At 39.6% G+C, this 18056-nt stretch overlaps 2 protein-coding genes across 5 annotated transcripts in view; both read left to right on the top strand.

Annotated features, from left to right (window-relative positions):
• Nucleotides 1–7401, top strand: part of map4k1 (mitogen-activated protein kinase kinase kinase kinase 1) — a 51162-nt gene extending 43761 nt beyond the window's left edge. For 2 of the 3 annotated variants that reach the window (XM_008426664.2, XM_008426666.2), the window contains exons 23-32: nucleotides 579–655; nucleotides 732–792; nucleotides 2869–2971; nucleotides 3059–3135; nucleotides 3229–3317; nucleotides 4300–4477; nucleotides 4554–4622; nucleotides 5388–5480; nucleotides 5647–5773; nucleotides 6858–7401. In XM_008426664.2, the coding sequence (XP_008424886.1) occupies nucleotides 579–655; nucleotides 732–792; nucleotides 2869–2971; nucleotides 3059–3135; nucleotides 3229–3317; nucleotides 4300–4477; nucleotides 4554–4622; nucleotides 5388–5480; nucleotides 5647–5773; nucleotides 6858–6954 (971 nt within the window). In that variant the 3' untranslated portion in view covers nucleotides 6955–7401. The remainder of the gene's footprint in view (nucleotides 1–578; nucleotides 656–731; nucleotides 793–2868; nucleotides 2972–3058; nucleotides 3136–3228; nucleotides 3318–4299; nucleotides 4478–4553; nucleotides 4623–5387; nucleotides 5481–5646; nucleotides 5774–6857) is intronic. The other variant, XM_008426665.2, reaches the window with a different exon arrangement.
• A 756-nt stretch (nucleotides 7402–8157) lies between these two features.
• LOC103475215 (WD repeat-containing protein 20) lies at nucleotides 8158–16751 on the top strand. 2 transcript variants are annotated; one of them, XR_535308.2, is made up of 5 exons: nucleotides 8158–9150; nucleotides 10763–10945; nucleotides 11495–12898; nucleotides 13669–14250; nucleotides 16065–16751. XR_535308.2 is itself a non-coding variant. In XM_008426662.2 (4 exons), exons 1-4 carry the CDS (start codon nucleotides 8761–8763, stop codon nucleotides 13714–13716), a joined length of 2025 nt encoding a protein of 674 aa, XP_008424884.1. In that variant the 5' UTR covers nucleotides 8158–8760; the 3' UTR covers nucleotides 13717–15110. The 2 variants fall into 2 exon arrangements, 1 of the variants encoding a protein (XP_008424884.1); XM_008426662.2 differs by lacking the exon at nucleotides 16065–16751 and having other exon boundaries at nucleotides 13669–15110.
• Nucleotides 16752–18056: the final 1305 nt, after the last annotated feature.

Raw genomic sequence — 18056 nt, 5'->3', positions numbered from 1 at the left:
TGATAAAACATAAATTAACGAAGCTTCGAGGCAGGTCAATTTTCCTCAAGGAGTTTTAATAATCGAGGTACTCGAATCACTCGAGGAATCGTTTCAGCCCTAAATAATAATAAATCAAATTTATATAGAGCTTTTTAGGACTCAAAGATGCTTTATAAGAGAAAAAAAATTATTAAATCTGAATTTGTTCTAATTTTGAGTTTGAAGCTTTTTATCGACACTCGGCATCTGAGGAATGGAAAAAAGAAATACAGCAAATAGTATTAAAAATCTGTATAATTGTAGAAATTGAAAATTCATTGAATGTATTTTGAAAATATTATATAAATAAGGATGAATGGTTATTAAATAAGTACTAATACAATTTTTTTAAACAGTTATGAAATCAAAGATGGACTCTCCAGTCTAAACAAATTTAATTTTAATAAGTCTTTACTGAACGCAGCTTTTTGTTTTATTCTACCAGTTTAGAGGGTTTTAGAAATGCTTTCTGGCCAACCGGCCCTTTAAGAACATAGGTGATGTTTGTATGTCCCAAAATGTTTACCTTCCTCCTCTTCCTCCTCTTCGTCCTGCAGAGCAGCACCTGATCATGGGGGCCGAGGAGGGGATCTACACCCTGAACCTCAACGGCTCCGAGGCGACCATGGAGCTGGTACGGTCTGCCTTAAATGCCAAACATTTAAACCGAATCAGATGTTTGAACTTGGTGCTTGTTTCCTCTCTTCCAGTTATATCCTGGGAAATGCTCCTGGGTTTACACCATCAACAACGTCCTCATGTCTGTGTCAGGTAAATAACGAGCTGGATAATCACAGCTGTTCAACTCAGATCAGTTTGGTTGATTTATGCAGCAGGAATTCACAACACGTGTCAACTCCAGGAATTTTATACAAAAATATCATTTAAATTCAATCAGACAAACTTACTAATGTTTTCTACAACAGCTAACAACATTATTTCTAATAACAACAATATGTATTTTTAAGACACTCAAAGATGCTTTGCAAGAGAAAAAATAAAATAATTCAAATTTTGAGTTTGATGCTTTTTAGCGACACTAGGCATCTGAGACATGGAAATAAAAAACGTTTTTAAGAGCAGTGCATTAAGCTCAGTTTATTAATCAAATTAATTTATTTTTTTCTGTTTGTGGAGTTTAAAGTGTGTATTTAAGCACACTAAGTTATATTTGGTGTTTGAACTATTAAAATAAGCAATAAGCATTTAAGCTTTTCCATTGCTAAACAACACATATTTACTGATATCTTTTGTTTGATGAGTAAAATTATATTATTTTTTTCTATATTACATTTAATTAATTTTTACAGTGATAAATAAAATACATAAGACATCAATATGAATATTTCTAAAAAAAATTTTTGTTTATTTAAAAGCTCATCCCTTAATTTTCACCCAACTTTTTCATCGTCATCATTATTATTATGATTAGTAGTATTGATTGTAGTTTTTTGTTAAACCTTTCTTTACTTACTGCAATAAATTATAAATTAAATGTGAAGCCATTGAATAAAATAATCAACTTAGCATCTCAATCATTCATTTTTTTTCACAGGGTTTTACAAACAGAAAGAAAATATTTCAGGGTTTCCGAGCCTAAAATAAACAAAAATGTGAAAAATGCCAAGTGAAAATCTTACCTGAAATAAAATAAAAAATACAATTCCTAAATTCCCCAGCTGGCCACAACACAGAGGAGAAATTAGTTAAAACAAAATGGCGGAAAACCCCAAACAAACAAACTTAAAAAAACTTTCAAACAGAAAATGTTTGATAATCGCTCATTCTGTTGGAAGCGCTTTGCCTCCATCTGGTGGTCAAACTGTGAACTGCATGCAGTTCATGGACATTAACAACGGGCGAGAACATTTTAGTAAATAAAATTAACCCTTAGCTAAATTTTATGTATATATATATTTATGTGTATAGGCTTGCTAATGTTTTCAACTTATTATATATTAAAATAGACAACATGTAACCAAAATTACCAGTCATTTATAATAATAACGATAAATAAAAGCTTTTTTAGAAAACTCAGATGCTTTAAAATAGAGAAAACAATTCATAATTCTAAATTTATTCTGATTTCGAGTTTGAAGCTTTTTAGTGACTCTAGGCATCTGAGGAATGGAAATAAGAAATACAGCATATAGCATTAAGAATCAGTATAATTGTAGAAATAGTCAATTCAGTGAATGTATTCTGATTATGATGCCTTAAATCAAAGGACATTACAAAAATAATATCTAAATAATGATGAATAAAGTTATTGTATAAGTACATACCCCAATAAAAAACTTCTTTTTTTTAAATTGAAACAGTAAAAAAAACTTCTGTAAGAGAAAAGCAGCAAAGGGATATTTCAGTTATTAGCTGTATTTAAAACCAATAATTGTTCAAAAATATATGTTGAAATTCTCTTTATAAAACTGATTTCATATTTCAAAAGTCCTGCTGGAACTGTACAGACACCGCATTTAAAACACTGTAATGAATATTTTTACAGAATTTGACTCAATTTCAACATTTTGTTTGAGCAAAAGCATCAATAAAATAATTAATAAACTGGGATTAAAAGGTTTTTCATTCCTGAAGTGTCTGGTGTATCTAATTAGCATCATAGCTATATTTACCCTAATGGTGGGTGAAATGTTCCCATTTCTAATCTCTAATTAACTTACAGCAAATACATAAATAATAACATTTTGGTAGAATTTAAATAAATGAAATCAGCCTTTAAGGGGTTTTAACCATCAAAGCTGCAGCCTCAGCTCCTTTCAGCTGAACTTTGTGGATTTTGTTAAAGGAAATTTCCTCTAAAACTGAATAAAACTGATTGTTTTCCAGGTAAATCGTCGCAGCTTCACTCACACTCACTAAAAGAATTATACGAACAGGCCAGGAAAGACCAGCGGATGGTTCCCTTACCGACCCACAGGCTGTTGTCAAGGTAACGGGGGGCTTTGTTTCAGCCGCCGTTTCATTTCCCAGCGAAAAGATGGAAGAATTCGCCTCGCTAAAACTGTGTTTTGTTTAGAAAATGTCCGGTGACGAGCAAAATACCGGATACCAAGGGCTGCAAGACCTGCGCAGTCGGTGAGCAGGAAAACCCGCGTCAGTGCACAGAGATCTGGATTTTATTTTTATTTAAGTGTCTGTAAAGACGGATTTCAGATTAAAACTCCAGAGCTGTTTTTGTTTTTCCAGGGGGAAACCTGTTCCTCTGCTGCGCTCTGGACGCCAGCGTGGTTCTGCTGCAGTGGTACGAGCCGATGCACAAGTTCATGCTAATCAAGGTACGAGCTTTTAAAAATGAACCACATGAACTCAGGAGACGAGCTAACGAGGGTAAAAATACGACTTTTAGAAAAGTTTCCTTTAAGGTCAGACAAGGACGGCAACTAACAATTATTTTAATAATCTATTATTCTAATGATTAATCGCTTATTCTAATGATTAATCGTTTATTCTAATGATTAATCGCTTATTCTAATGATTAATCACTTATTCTAATGATTAATCGTTTATTCTAATGATTAATCGCTTATTCTAATGATTAATCACTTATCCTGACGATTAATCATTTATTCTGACGATTAATCATTTATTCTGACGATTAATTGATTTTTTTTTTTAAATGTGGCTCATTCTGCATATTTTTTTTATTGAACCACTTCACCTTTTTATACAGTATTAGAAATTTAGTAAAATATTTTTTCAAATAGGAAAATAAACATTTCATTGCCTAAAACCCAATAAAATAACAATCCTTTAGTGAACACTTGATAATTTGTAGCAAAGGATGCATCTGCAGTTAAAAAATATTAACGTGAAAAGTCCAGCCCTTTTTGTCGACTTAGCATCAATACAGCGAAGAGCTAATCTGTAATTTGATCAATGATTTGATGCTTAGTAGGAGATTTTGACAGCATTTGAACCAGCTGAAGCTGAAACTACTACTCGATGAGTTCTGGGTAGAAAATACTTACAAATGTTTATTTTTTAAGCACTTTGCAACTGAGGAATAAAAATGAGGAATACAGTAAATATTATTAATAAGCAGTGTAATTAAAGTAGTAGTAAATCCTATTAATGCATGTTGATTATGTGAAAAGCCTCCTTGTAAGTCAATTTTGTCTCATTTCAAGTGAAAATCGGCAAAAAAAGATTTTGTTTTCGCAGTGTGACGATTAATCGATCGCAAGCTAGTCGAAGGTTATTTGAATAATCGATTAATCGAGTGAATGTCTGAGTGAACGCCGTCTCCCTGCCTTGCAGCACTTCGACTTCCCGCTGCCCAGCCCCCTGCGGGTGTTTGAGATGGTGGTGCCGCCGCTGCAGGAGTACCCCCTGGTGTGCATCGGCGTGTCGCGCGGCTGCAGCCCCAGCGCACCGGTCAGCGTGGAATACATCAACCTGAACTCCAACACGTCCTGGTTCTTCAACTCCGGCATGGGTGAGCCGCCGTTCCCCTCGGGGCGTTTCCCAGCAGCCACTGCGTCGAGTCGCTGACGCCGTTTCTGTCCCCACAGAGAAGCCTTGTCCCGACGTCGTCCAGGTCAACCAGCTGGACGGAAACTCGCTGCTGGTGCTCATGGACCGTAAGTCCCACTGTTACCGTAGCAACACTAACGACATAACAAAAACCGGAATAAATAAAAACAGTAACTAATGGGGGAAAACTAGAAGTAACATTATGCAATTATTGATGTAATATCCTTCGTTTTTGCTTCTATGAATCTGTTTATTAGTCTTTTTTTACCCAAACAACCAGCTTACGGCAATTTACGGCACTCCGTACTGCATAGCCCTCAAAATGGCTAATCTTTCGCAGTATTTTCTTCTTTGTTACTTTTTTCTTCATTTTATTTTTTCTTTCTTTCTTTATGTTTTAGGGTTTTTTTCTTTTTTGTTTGTATTGTCAGGTATTTTCCTTCAATCATTTTTCCTCAAATGTTTCTATTGTTTTTATTTTTTTATTCTGTTTTACCTGAAATTATTTTGTTTTATTTATCTTTATTTTTTTTCTTTCTTGTCCTTTTTTACTTTATTTTCTTTTCTGTATTTATTCATTTTTTCCTGTTTTTCTATTTTTCTTTTATCCTTTTTTCTATTTTTTAATTTTGATTTTTCCTTTAATTTACTTTTTATTTCACTTTTTCTTATTTTTTTTAAAATAATTTTTCCTTTTTTCTTTATTTTTTGTTTTCTATATTTTTCTTTTCCACTTTATAATTTTTTCATTCTTTTTTACTCTTTTTCCTCTTTTCATTTATTTTCTCACTCTTGTGTGAACTCTGGTGGGTAGATCCTCAGATCCTCCGTTTGCCGCCTCTGTAGCGTCTTAACTCCTGCTTTTTCTGCAGGGTCGGTTCAAGTCGTCAACCTGGAAGGAGAGCTGAAGACGAACCGACATCCACCCCAGGAAACCATTTTCTCTCATGAAGTTGAATCTATAGGTGAGGAAAAACCATCAATCAGCTGATAAATACTGATCAACTGAATGATTAACTGTTATTATTCTCATTGAATGGCCTCCTGTTAGTCCCATGCAGATGTTCTGAACTCCTTCATTATGAACGATTATAATTATCAAGCATATTAAAAGTACATTTTTGCCTGCAGTGTATTTTGAAGACACACTTTTGGCAGTTTGGCGTCACGGCTGGCAGAGGAGAACGAAAGGTTTCACTGAGGTTCTGGACGAAATGACGGATCACAGGAAGATCTACAGGATAGTGAAGTCAGACAGGTAGGCTGCTCACCTGCTGCTCGCTCAAGTCATAGAGTCAGTGAGGGACGGCGGCCATGTTGGTTTCTGTTTATGTCAATGATAGTCTAGTTTTCTTTTCTGATAAATTTGCAGAAAGTTCTACATTTCTGGGTTTTTCTGTCAAGACGCTGAGTTCGTTCATGGGAAATTATTTGAGCTTTTTTTTATTTTAGCTAAATTTAAAGGGCTCTGAAAACTTTCTGAACCCACTGAGCATTTTTATAATAACTGAAGGCGACTTAATAACTCGGTTGTGCTATAAAGTGACTCTGTTTGCCTGGAAACACATAATATCTCCCCTTCAAAGAGCATTTCATCTGTTTCTTTAATTATTTTTTACAGTATTGTTCTCATTTGATTTTAAATATTTATTGCGAAAAAGAAACACAAGATATTTTAGGGTGTCTTCATATTTTAAGTTCAGTGTTCATATTGGTGCTTGAATCCTTGAAAATTGTGTTTTCAGGGTTTGGAAAGTTTTTGATTTCTGTATAAATCCTTGAAAGTTCCTGATATTCAAACTGCTCAGTTTTGTAATAAAGTGCAAATCTAACGTTTGATTAAAAGCCTAAATTTTGATAAAATTACTCGGTTCAAACCAGATATTTTCATGCGCTGAATAAATGTAATTTTTTTCTCACCGTCTGAAGTTAAATCGGAATAAACTTTTCTTATTTTAGGACAGTTGGGATCACAAAAATTATTTCTATTTGCTAAATGCCAGAAAATTTAGCAAGAACTCTTTTTTTTTTTCTTTGTTTTTTTTGTGACTTTTTCTGTATTTTGTGTTTCTTTGCTCTTGAAATAAAGGTTGTCTTCCATTTCAGCAACATTATTGAAATTGGCATTTCTATATAAATATATTTTGTTACATTTTAATTTACCCAGAATATTTTCACAAGACTGTTAATATGATAGTGAGTTGAAACTGTGTTCTTTTTAGATCATTTTTGTTGTTTTTATCTGCAGAGATTGAAAACGCACCTTGGAAAGTGTTTGAATTTTGCAGAATGAGGCGTGTTAATTAGTTTTAGTTAGTTAAATCTTTTGTTTTGTCCTGCAGGATGGTGGTGCTGGAGACGCGTCAAGTCGAGGACCAGCTCAGACTCTCCAACCTTTATCTTCTGGAAGTCGCTGAGAACTACGTCCTGCTGCCCTGACGCTCCGCCGCGACGACTTCCTGTTTCCCAGAAATCACCTGGAAATAAAAAAACAGACAAAAAACAGCAGGCAGAACATTTGTTGAACATTTGCTGCGACTGTCCCTGTATCTTATCCTGAGGCAGAGGAGGAAGCGACGACACGAGGAGATTGTTTGCAGCTCTTCTCCCTCGGTCAGAGGGAGCCTGCTCTTTATTTATGCTCTTTTCCACTCTGAGACGCCAGAGTACTGAGAAAACCCTGAAACCGAGTGAAGGAAGGTCCGACTGCAGCCTCCTTCCTGCACAGTGTTATTGATCACAGCCTGCAGGGACTGACAAAATGGCTTCCATACGTTTCCACAAACAAGCTGCTGTGCTGCGTTGTGTGACCTGAGCTTGTGTGTCAGTGTTGCATCGTGTGTGTGTGTTACTGCCGTTACACTCTAATAAAGGTAAATAACACAACATGAGGCTGGCTGGGTGTCATTTCAAGGGATGGGAGAGGAGCCGTATGGAGCTAAATTAGGACCACAAAGTTTGTTAAAAAAAAAAAAAGCTGAAAAAAAACCTTGAATCTGAATAGTAGTTTTGAACTTTTATAAGTTTAAATGTTTTTCAGTTTCAATTCTTTTTTTCAGTTTAAAATCTCTTTTTTAAAAAATTCGGTTTCAAAATTTATAGCTCCAATTTAGCTCCACATTCCAGGAATTGATAATATTCTCAAAATTTTCTTACTCTAAAATTTAGATTTTTTTCTAGCAAATTTTCAAGTTTTGAAACTCAGAAATTGCAAATATTTTTTCTAGAAAACCAAAAACCTATGAGATTAATCTAAAATTCTGGCATTTTTTTATTTCTCAAATTAAGAAATTCCCACGTTTTTTTCTCAATGTTTTTTGAGAGTAGCAAAATAAAATTTTCGAGTTTTTTCTGGCAAATTTTTAGACTGTTGGATCTCACAAATTTCAAAGGTTTTGTAGAAGTTTTTGGAGATTAATTTCAAAATTTTCGAGTTTTGTCCAGCAAATTTTCAACCTTTGCAACTCAGAAATTTTCTGAGTTTTTCTAGAAAATTTCTAAGTTGAATTAAAAAAATTCGGATTTTTTTTTTTTTGTGGAAATTTTGGACTTTTCAAACTCAGAAAGGTCCAAGTTTTTTTTCTCAAAATTTTCTGAGATTAATCTCAAAATGTCAAAAAAAAAAAGATTTCTAGCAATTTTTTCACTTTTCAAACTCAGAAATTTCCGGGTTTTTTTTCTTAAATTATTTTCTGTCAAATTTTGGACTTTCCATATATTCGCTTTACTAGAAAATTTGATATTTTTTGGCGGACGTTTACTCTTTTTTCCTATCAACAGCCCTAATGCGCCGTGGTTTTTGTTGTTTTATTGTATCCATGTGTTTTAATTGGACCGCGGGTTTCCCAGCTGATCCGGTTCGGTGCCACTGGGTGACCCAGCCCGGATGTCTTGTCTCTATCCGCCCTCCCTCGGACCACCGACGCAGTGCCAGGTCCGACCAGCAGCAGCAGACGCACCGCGCCTCACGCACTCCACGCACTGGAAGCCAGCGGGAGGATGCTGCTGCTCGCACCGGCTCAGAGAAGCTTCCTCCGCGGGGTTCGGCTGCAGGCGGCGGCGGCGCGGCTGTAGGATGCACCGGACCGGACCGGGTGTGGAGCGGGCCTGGCTGAGCTCGGCTGCTGCTCTCCTCCATCACCATCAGTCCTGATTCGGTTGTTTTCTTTTATTTTTTACTCCCATCGCAGTGTTTTTATTTCCAGGTCAGAACCAGTGTTTCCTGTGCGGTCGTTTGCACTGAAAATGGCCGGAGATGGCGGCGCTCTGAAGGATATCAATGAGATTAAATCCCAGTTCCGGACCAGAGAGGGCTTCTACAAGCTGCTCACCCTCTCCGACTCGCAGCAGCGGGGCGGCCTGCCGCGGGGCCCGACCGCCGGAGCCACGCTGGGGCCCGGCGCAGGACCCGGGCCGATCCCCGGAGCAGGGGTCGGGCTGCTGCAGGGGCCCGGGGCCGCCGCAGCCTCGTCCTCCTCCAATGCGGCGGCCAACTCCTCCCCGGCGGGCTTCCTGCCGCCTGTCCGGGTCTCCATGGTGAAGCTGCAGCCCGAAGACCCGAGCGAGGAGTCGGAGCGGGTGTGCTTCAACATCGGCAGGGAGCTGTATTTCTACACCTACACCAACATCAAGAAGGTGAGCCTCCGGTGCGCCGCTTTAGCCCAGCCTGCTAACCTGCTGGGCGCCGAGTTTCAGCCAGTTTTCATCGCGGGGCCTCCTGGATGAGGGGCGACCAAAATGGATGCAGAGTCCGAGGAATCTGCAGGAGGGCCCCGGTGATGCTGGAGGAGCAGGAAGCGAGCATCCAGCTGAAATACTCCCCGCAAACTCACTCACTGGCTGCGTTTAAAAGAACCGCAACAGAAGATAGAAAATTAAAATTTCTTAATGGATACAAGAAAATTTAGGAAAAACTCCTAAAGGTTTTGGTACGGAGCCCCTAAGGGGACATGGAGAAAAAAAAAGGGAAAGAAATCCCGACTTATTATCTCGAAAGTCGGGATCTCGAGATAATAAGTTGGGATTTCTTTCCTTTTTTTTCTCCATGTCCCCTTAGGGGCTCCGTACTTTTGCGCTATAGGATGAGGTGGTTATTTCGGCCGTATTGAATTACATCTATCTATCTTAGTATTGTGGAAAACTGTAATGGGAACACTTTTAGCGTGACACAAGTCACGTGATCAACATCCTTATCTTACTACTGGTGGAAACGACAAAGAAGACGACAGGAAGTAGCAGGAGGACGATGGTTTGTTTTTGCAGCTGGCTCCACCAGAGCTCTCACAAACTGCGTGTCCATTAACCCTAAAATTGAGCAAATTTATATGAAGAAAATAAATTTGCTAAATTGAAACACTGCAATTTTGATTAAAAGCTTTTAATGCTTTTAATGAGGTGGTTTTTCAGCCGTTTTGGAATAGACTTATTTTGCAAAAGTGCAATAGAAAAAAATTTTTCCGCAGGAGATAAATCCATCATTCAACCATAGCACTCATCATCTATCAGCCAATCAAAGGAGACCTCGATGTTTATTCAGGTGTGGAAGCGACAAGCCCCGCCTACTTGGGAGCAGCTACTGTAGGTATGCTGCGTTTTGAAGAAACAAACCATCATCGTCCTACCACTTCCTGTCTTCTTCGTCATTTCTGCCAGTGGTAGCATCCAGCTGTTGAAAGTATTTCCACTGCAGTTTTGTAAAATACATCTATTTTTATATGACAGAAAAATCACCTCATCCTTAGACCTGATCTGAAAACATGGCTACTGGATGACAAATTGTCCAAGAAGTTATTGCAATAAATGATAATATTGTTATTTTGACACCATTTTCACGTAATATAATAATAATAATGCAAGAACAGATTCTCACTAATCAATAAACTTTAAATTTTTAATGAACATTTAACACTGGAACTAGAAGACATTTAAATATCTAAAATAAATAAACAAAACAACAGTAACAGGAAATAGAATGAATTATGAAGTTTCTGTAAAATAAGAGTCCAAAGCTGAAGACTGAAGATTTTTATCATCCAGTTTTTAGCAGGAAGAGGAAAACGATTAGTCATGCAAATTGAAATTATTGAGATCGTTTTTATTTATCATGTAATTAGTTGATTTATTTGGATTATTTCCGAGAGCAAAAACTTTTTTTTAATTAGCTAATTTATTTTCACAGCTCTGTGGTCAGTGGCTTTGCAGCTGTTGTGGCCAGGAGTCTGACCTCAGTGACCTTTCTGCCCTGCAGGCCGTGGACCTCAGTAAACCCATAGACAAGAGGATCTACAAGGGGACCCAGCCGACGTGTCACGACTTCAACCAGTACTCGGCCACGGCGGAGAGCGTGGCGCTCATCGTGGGCTTCTCCGCCGGCCAGGTCCAGTACCTGGACCCCATCAAGAAGGAAACCAGTAAGCTCTTCAACGAGGAGGTACGACTTCTGTCGCATGGATTCTGTTTTAGAGGAAATCTAGTTCTTCTAATAGATTTCTAGTTTATGAAATCTACAGTGTGAAGCTTCTTCTTCAGACCAGCCACTGACAGATCAAGGTCAAAATCCCCTTTAAGACTCTGCACTGCAAAAACACTAAATCTGACCAAGTAGTTTTGGTCTAATTTCTAGTGCGAATAGTAACTTAAAAGTAACTTTTCAGTATGAAATATGAGCTTTTTTTAAGTCAATAATTCCTTAATTAAAAGCCAAAAGCTACTTGATCCATTGGCTGATTATTTCACTGATAACATGACATTTTCCCATGTCAGAAGTGAAATAATCAACTAAAACTTTTTCATTTTCTGGATGACACTTCATGACAACATTTACAAAGACTCCTTCCTGTTCATTACAGTGTCACATCTTATATGCATAAACGGTTCCCAAAAAACATTTATGAAATAACAGTTACATACTTTTCACTCTTTAATCTGTGTGTATTTTCATAGCAAACAAACTTAGTGGTATTTCCTTCCTGTCTTCCAGAGGCTGATCGACAAATCCAAGGTGACGTGCCTAAAATGGCTGCCCAAGTCGGAGAACCTGTTCCTGGCCTCCCACGCCAGCGGTCACCTCTACCTGTACAACGTGGATCATCCGTGTGGAACCACCGCTCCGCAGTACTCGCTGCTGCGGCAGGGCGAGGGCTTCGCCGTCTACGCCTGCAAGAGCAAGACGCCGCGCAACCCCCTGCTGCGGTGGGCCGTGGGCGAGGGCGGCCTGAACGAGTTCGCCTTCTCGCCAGACGGCGTCCACGTGGCGTGCGTGGGTCAGGACGGCTGCCTGCGCGTCTTCCACTTCGACTCGATGGAGCTGCAGGGAGTGATGAAGAGCTACTTCGGCGGGCTGCTCTGTGTTTCCTGGAGCCCCGACGGGAAGTACCTGGCCACCGGCGGCGAGGACGACCTGGTGACCGTCTGGTCGTTCGCCGAGAGCCGGGTGGTGGCGCGCGGCCACGGCCACAAGTCATGGGTCAACGTGGTGGCGTTCGACCCCTTCACCACTTCGCTGGAGGACGACGAGCCGATGGAGCTCAGCGGCAGCGAGGAAGACCTCCACCAGGGGGCGCAGAATAACTCCACGCACTTCGGCCGGGTGCGGACGAGCAGCACGCTGTCGCGGCTCTCGCGGCACAGCTCGAAAGGCGGCGGCTCGCCGTCCGTCACGTACCGGTTCGGCTCGGTGGGTCAGGACACGCAGTTCTGTCTGTGGGACCTGACGGACGACGTGTTGTACCCCCGCCTGCCCCTGTCCCGCGCCTTCACCAACACCTTCGGCCCTTCGCTGCCCAACTCTGGCAGCGGCGGGGTCAACAGCAGCTCTGGCGGCGGGATCGGAGGCGTGGAGGGGCACCATCACCCGCCGGGCGCCAACACCGGCAGCGCCAACCCGCCGACGCTTCCTCTGCCGCTGCCCCGCTCCCTGTCCCGCTCCAACTCCCTGCCCCACCCGGCGGTGGCGAATGCCTCCAAGGGTCCGGGCGCCTCCGAGGGCGGCGGCGGTAGCGGCGGAGGAGGGGGAAGCGGCGGCGGGGGCAACAGCGCCCCCTTCAGCATCGGCCGCTTCGCCACGTTGTCCCTGCAGGAGCGCAAGTCGGACAAGTCCGGGAGCGGCGGCGTGGAGAAGGAGCACAAGCGTTACCACAGCCTGGGCAACATCAGCAAGAGCAACGACAAGATCAACGTTGCCCCCCGCAGCAACCGGCTGGACGGCGCCAAGGTGCTGGGCACCACGCTCTGCCCCCGCATGCACGAAGTGCCGCTGCTGGAGCCGCTGGTCTGCAAGAAGATCGCACACGAGAGGCTGACCGTCCTGGTGTTCATGGACGACTGCATCATCACGGCCTGCCAGGAGGGCCTGATCTGCACCTGGGCGCGGCCGGGGAAGGCGGTACGTCTTCACGACCAAACACTGCAACCAAACAGGCGTCCAGTTGAAGGTTCCTGCAGATCTGATGTGAAACTGGAAATGTTCCCTTGAGGAGTGGAGATTCTAACAGAGCATTAGAGCCGCTGTAGATCAAAACTGGAGTAAATTTTACATTAAAAAAATATTTTCTAGAAAAAACTTGAAAATTTCTGAGTTTCAAAATTAGAAAAAGTTGCCAGAAAAAAATTGAAGTTTTCAGATTCAATTTTTATAGAACAAGTAAAACACTTTCAACTTTTGAAACTCAAACATTTCTTAGATTAAGATCAACATTGTAATTTTTTAAAGACATTTTTCACTTTTCAAACTTAGATATTTTCTTGTTTTTTTTCTCCAAAATTTCTGAGATCTGACTTTTTTTTTCTAGTAAATTTTCAACTTTTCCATCTCAGAAATTTTGATTTTTTTTTTCTAGAAAATTTTTAATCTCAAAATTTGATTTTTTTCTACAAACATTTTTGAAGTCTTTTCAAATTTCTCTCTATTTTTTTTTGTTCAAAAAGTTTCTGACATTAATCTAAAAAATTTTTTCTAGCAAATATTTTACTTTTCCAACACTTTTTTTGTAGACAATTTTACTAGAAATGTTTTGACTTTTATATTTCAAATTGTTTTCTATAAGATGTCTGCAGAACCGGCTGCAGTTTAACAAGGAATTAAAGAATAATAATAAAAGTTTAGGCCTTTATTTATGTCCGATCTGCAGCTGATTCGGGTTTTCTCTCTTTCAGAACCTGACAGCACAGAACGGGAACTCTCCCAGTGGAACGGTGGTATAGCTGGAGGAGAAGCTTTGCACTCATCCCTCCTCCTCCTCTTCTGTTCGACGCCTCCTTCCTCTTCTTAAACCTCCTTTTGGGGCCAACGACCAGAACCAAACCCTCGGCGTCTCTGATCGCTGAAACTCTGACCCTGACTCCTGGACTTTCTCTGAAGAAAAATCTCATATTTATTTCCGTTTTATGCAAAACTTACAAGTCGGTATTAGAGAAACGGGGTTATGTAGAATAGTTTGGAGCTGCTAGTGTCTTACCTGCAGCAGACGGGAGTCAGAGAGATTTCAGGTGAAACTCTGACAACAGGAACCATCCAGGAATTATGACTGAAATCCTTTAAATGCTTAAACTTATGTTGTAAATGTGCTTAAAACTTTAACTTTTTACTATAAGTTGGATCTGTAGAAGTCTGCAACCTTTCAGACGTAAAGATTTATTTGAAGTTTTATCCCTGGAGGAAGCCGTTTGTATGCAGAGAACATCTTCCAGATGAGATTTCCCCTGACTGTCCAAACACCTGACTGCTGCGTACTGCAGGTTAGATACTGACTGCTAACACAGACACCAGAAAAAGAAAGTACACCCTCTTTAACTACTTAAATCCAACATCAGAAGGGGAGAAACACATCAGGTTCAACACTGTCATTATTTATTACACAAAGACGAATCCTAAATATACAATCTGTGTGGTGAAAAAGTAAGTACACCCTTTGTTTATAGGTGTTTCAGCTTGGTGCTGCTAATCAAATGCAGAGAAGCGATGGAGCAGTGGAAAACATTTTAATCAGCTGTAAGGTCACTTCAAATTCAAATCCCTCAACACACAGAAACCCCGAATGTCCAACTCAACCCTACAGGCTGCAGGTAGCATGCTAAAGGTCAAAGTTCATGACTGGATGGCTCTAGAGTCGCTTGTTCCTGAAAAGAAATCGCAGAATGAGTCAAGTTGGCCAAACTGCATCTGACTGAACCTGAAGATTTCTGGAATAACGACTTTGGTCAAATGTAGGGCTGAAACGATTAATCGGATTCATGGTGATTAATCAACGTTTGAAATAAACTAACATTAGTAATTGATTAATCATTAACTGACGTATATAGTATACTGCTAAAAAGATATTTACCTAAAGAACAACACAGTCAGAGCATTAAATAAGTCAAAACTGTACAAAAAGTAAAAGCATTTTGGATTCAAGATCAAGAAAAAACATATTTTTCTGTAAATATTTTCTACCCAGAATTCCTCAAATCATTTTTCAGCTTCAACATTGTTCAAATTCTGTAAAACAAACAAAAAAGATCTCATATTAATCATTTGTGATCCAATTATTAATCTGTTAATTCAAAATATTAGGGGCTGCACAGTGGCGCAGTTGGTAGAGCTGTTGCCTTGCACAAGAAGGTTCTGGGTTCGATTCCCGGTCTTTCTGCATGGAGTCTCCATGTTCTCCCTGTGCATGGTGGGTTTTCTCCAGGTACTCCGGTTTTCTCCCACAGTCCAAAAACATGACTGTCAGGTTAATTGGCCTCTCCAAATTGCCCCTAAGTGTGAGTGTGTGTGTGCATGGTTGTGTGTCTCTGTGTTGCCCTGTGACAGACTGGCGACCTGTCCAGGTGACCCCGCCTCTCTCCTGGAACGTTAGCTGGAGAGGCACCAGCAACCCTCCTGACCCCACTGAGGGACAAGGGTGCAGGAAAATGGATGGATAGAACAGATTTTTTCTAGAGTATTTTTTTAGCTGCATTTTCATCCTTTCCTAAAAATAATAATTTTAAGAATTCTGCTATTGGATCTTAGGCTCCAAAATGTTTGTTTTCTTATTTTCATTTTAATGTATTTCTGATATTGTATAAAATAATCTTTGGTGGTTCATAAAAAAATCTGCAGTATGTGCCAATTATTTTAAATCTAATTAATCGTCAAAATAGTTTTTTTTAATTTTTATTATTGTTGTTTTCAGCTGAAGTTAAATGAAATAATGCTGAACATGAAGCACAGTGAAGGAGGAGTGATGCTCTGGGCTGCAGTTCTGCTGAAACAAATCTCAAAGTTTCTCCACTGAGATCAGATGAAGTTAGGTCAAGGGGTGTACTTAGTTTTTCCACATATAGTTTTCTCTCTGTGGAAGTTCGGATGTTCTCCCGGTGCAGCTCAGCGTTCTCTCTGGGAACTCCAGCTTCCTCTCCACAAAGAATATAAAAGTCTGGAGAGTTAAAAGAGGGTGTACTTTCTTTTTTCTCCATGTTTTTGACGAGAAACGGTTAAAAAGTGACTTTGGGATCATTTTTTTCTGGGTTTTTTTATATTTTTCTCCTCCATCTTTGTTTCTGATTGAGCGTTTCTCGTTTAGGCTGAGCTGGATTTAAATGCTGCAGCGTTCAGGACGAATTCTCCGCCTTCTTTCTGCTCCTCTTCCTCAGCAAAGCCTCGGCTTCATCATGCAACAGAGCCACGGTCGTTCCCTTTATTTATTTTTGCCACAGGACTGCGTAGTAATTTATACTGTAAATATTAAAAGCTCTATAAATGCAAACGGGAGAGAATGACTCTGCAGCGACGGAGGAGAAAAAAACGAAGATTATTAATATATGAAGAAGCTTCTATTGTACATAAAGTGACTGTCTGCTGTTTAGGGAGCCTGGAAACGTCACTGTGTTTTTATTTGGTGTTTTTGTCGAAGCGGTCCAGGTTCATCCTGCACACACACACACACACACACACACACACACGAGCCCATCACGGTGTAGCATCACTGTCACCTGAACTGCCTCTTGCAACATTTTGCACATCCAATAAATCCACAGTGCACAGCTGCGAGCGTTTGGGGGGAAACGTTGCTTTGGAGAAGGAAAAGGAAACCTGGAAATCTGAATCACTTCTGTTTGAATTTAAGATGCAGTTTAGAAGCCTTAAAGGGAGCCGGCCAGAGACATAAGCAAAATATGCCACAGCTTAGCGGCTCCACACTGAAAAAACACAAAATATGTCCAACTATCTTTGGTGTAATTTCTAGTGCAAATATCTTAAATAAGACAAAACGGTAACACTTTATTTGAAGGGGTGTGCATAAGACTGACATGACACTCATAAACAGAAAGGAGTCTTTATGAATGTTTATGACGGTTGTCATGAAGCGTCATTCGGTAAATAATGACACTTTTAATGCAAAGTTGCTCTAAAAGTTTCTCTAAAAGTCCATTAAAATGCCCAACTTTGCATGATTTTGTAAATTCTGATAATTTAATGCAAAGTTGGCATTTTTAATAGACTTTCAATGCAACTTTTAGAGCAACTTTGCATTAAAAGTGTCGTTAATAACACTTCATGACAACAGTCATAAACATTCATAAAGACTCCTTCATGTTCAGGTGTTATGTCATGTTTATGACAGTGTCTTGTGCACAACCCTTCAAATAAAGTGTTACTGACAAAACTTACAAGTAACTTTTCAGCAACATATCAGTTATTTGAAGTTGCAGAATGTAAATTCTATTTTTAAAATGTTTTGATTTTTACATTTTTGTTGAGACTTTTTCCATGTCAGTTTATGAGACATAATTTGTGAAAAAATAAAATAAAATCAAGCTCCTCTGCCTTCTCCCAGTGCTTGCTAGAAACAACCAATCAGAGTCAGGAGGCGGGTCTTAGCGCTGTCAGTCATGCTTTTGTGCATCTCTGCTACCCTGAGCTAGCAGATTGTGTTGTCAATGCTAATGCTACTTAGCATAGCCACTGATAACAGCAGATAAATAGTTTTCCTGTAATGGTGAGTTGTTTCTCTGCCGTTAGCACATTTAGCAACGAGTACATGAGGATGGTTGACAGCGCTAAGCCCCTCCTCCTGGCTCTGATTGGTTGTTTTTGGTGGTTTTCTTCAGAGGCCAATAGCATCTCAGGGAGGAGGTGAAGGAGGTCGACCTTCTCATAGATCATCTGTCTGATAACAACCTGTTACAACATGGTGACAGTTTTAGCAAACATGTAAAATATTCAACTTTTATAAAAGTTACACACTGCAGCTTTAATATTGATGAAAATATTAAAGTTTATTGTTGAGCAAGAAAAAAATAAATCACAGTAAACTGATTTATGTATTTTTAATTTAGTGACTTTTGTGACCTTCCAGCAGTTTAAATTTGCCAGTTTTGGCCCCAAGAGTTTGGACACAGAGACATAACATGGGAAACATGTATGGAGGTATTTTAGGTGCAAAAGTATTTATGACGTTAAAGTTGCAGAGAAAAATTCTCTAGGAATTTTGTAATTGTATATTTTTTTCCAGTGTTTCACAAACACAAAACAACAATTACAAAGTGTAATATTTTTTTAAAAGTGTAACTTA

Source organism: Poecilia reticulata, linkage group LG13 (genome assembly GCF_000633615.1).
Source record: "Poecilia reticulata strain Guanapo linkage group LG13, Guppy_female_1.0+MT, whole genome shotgun sequence".
Lineage (NCBI taxonomy): Eukaryota > Metazoa > Chordata > Actinopteri > Cyprinodontiformes > Poeciliidae > Poecilia > Poecilia reticulata.
Note: the sequence above shows the minus strand (reverse complement) of the source record. Positions and strands in the feature narration are given on the sequence as shown.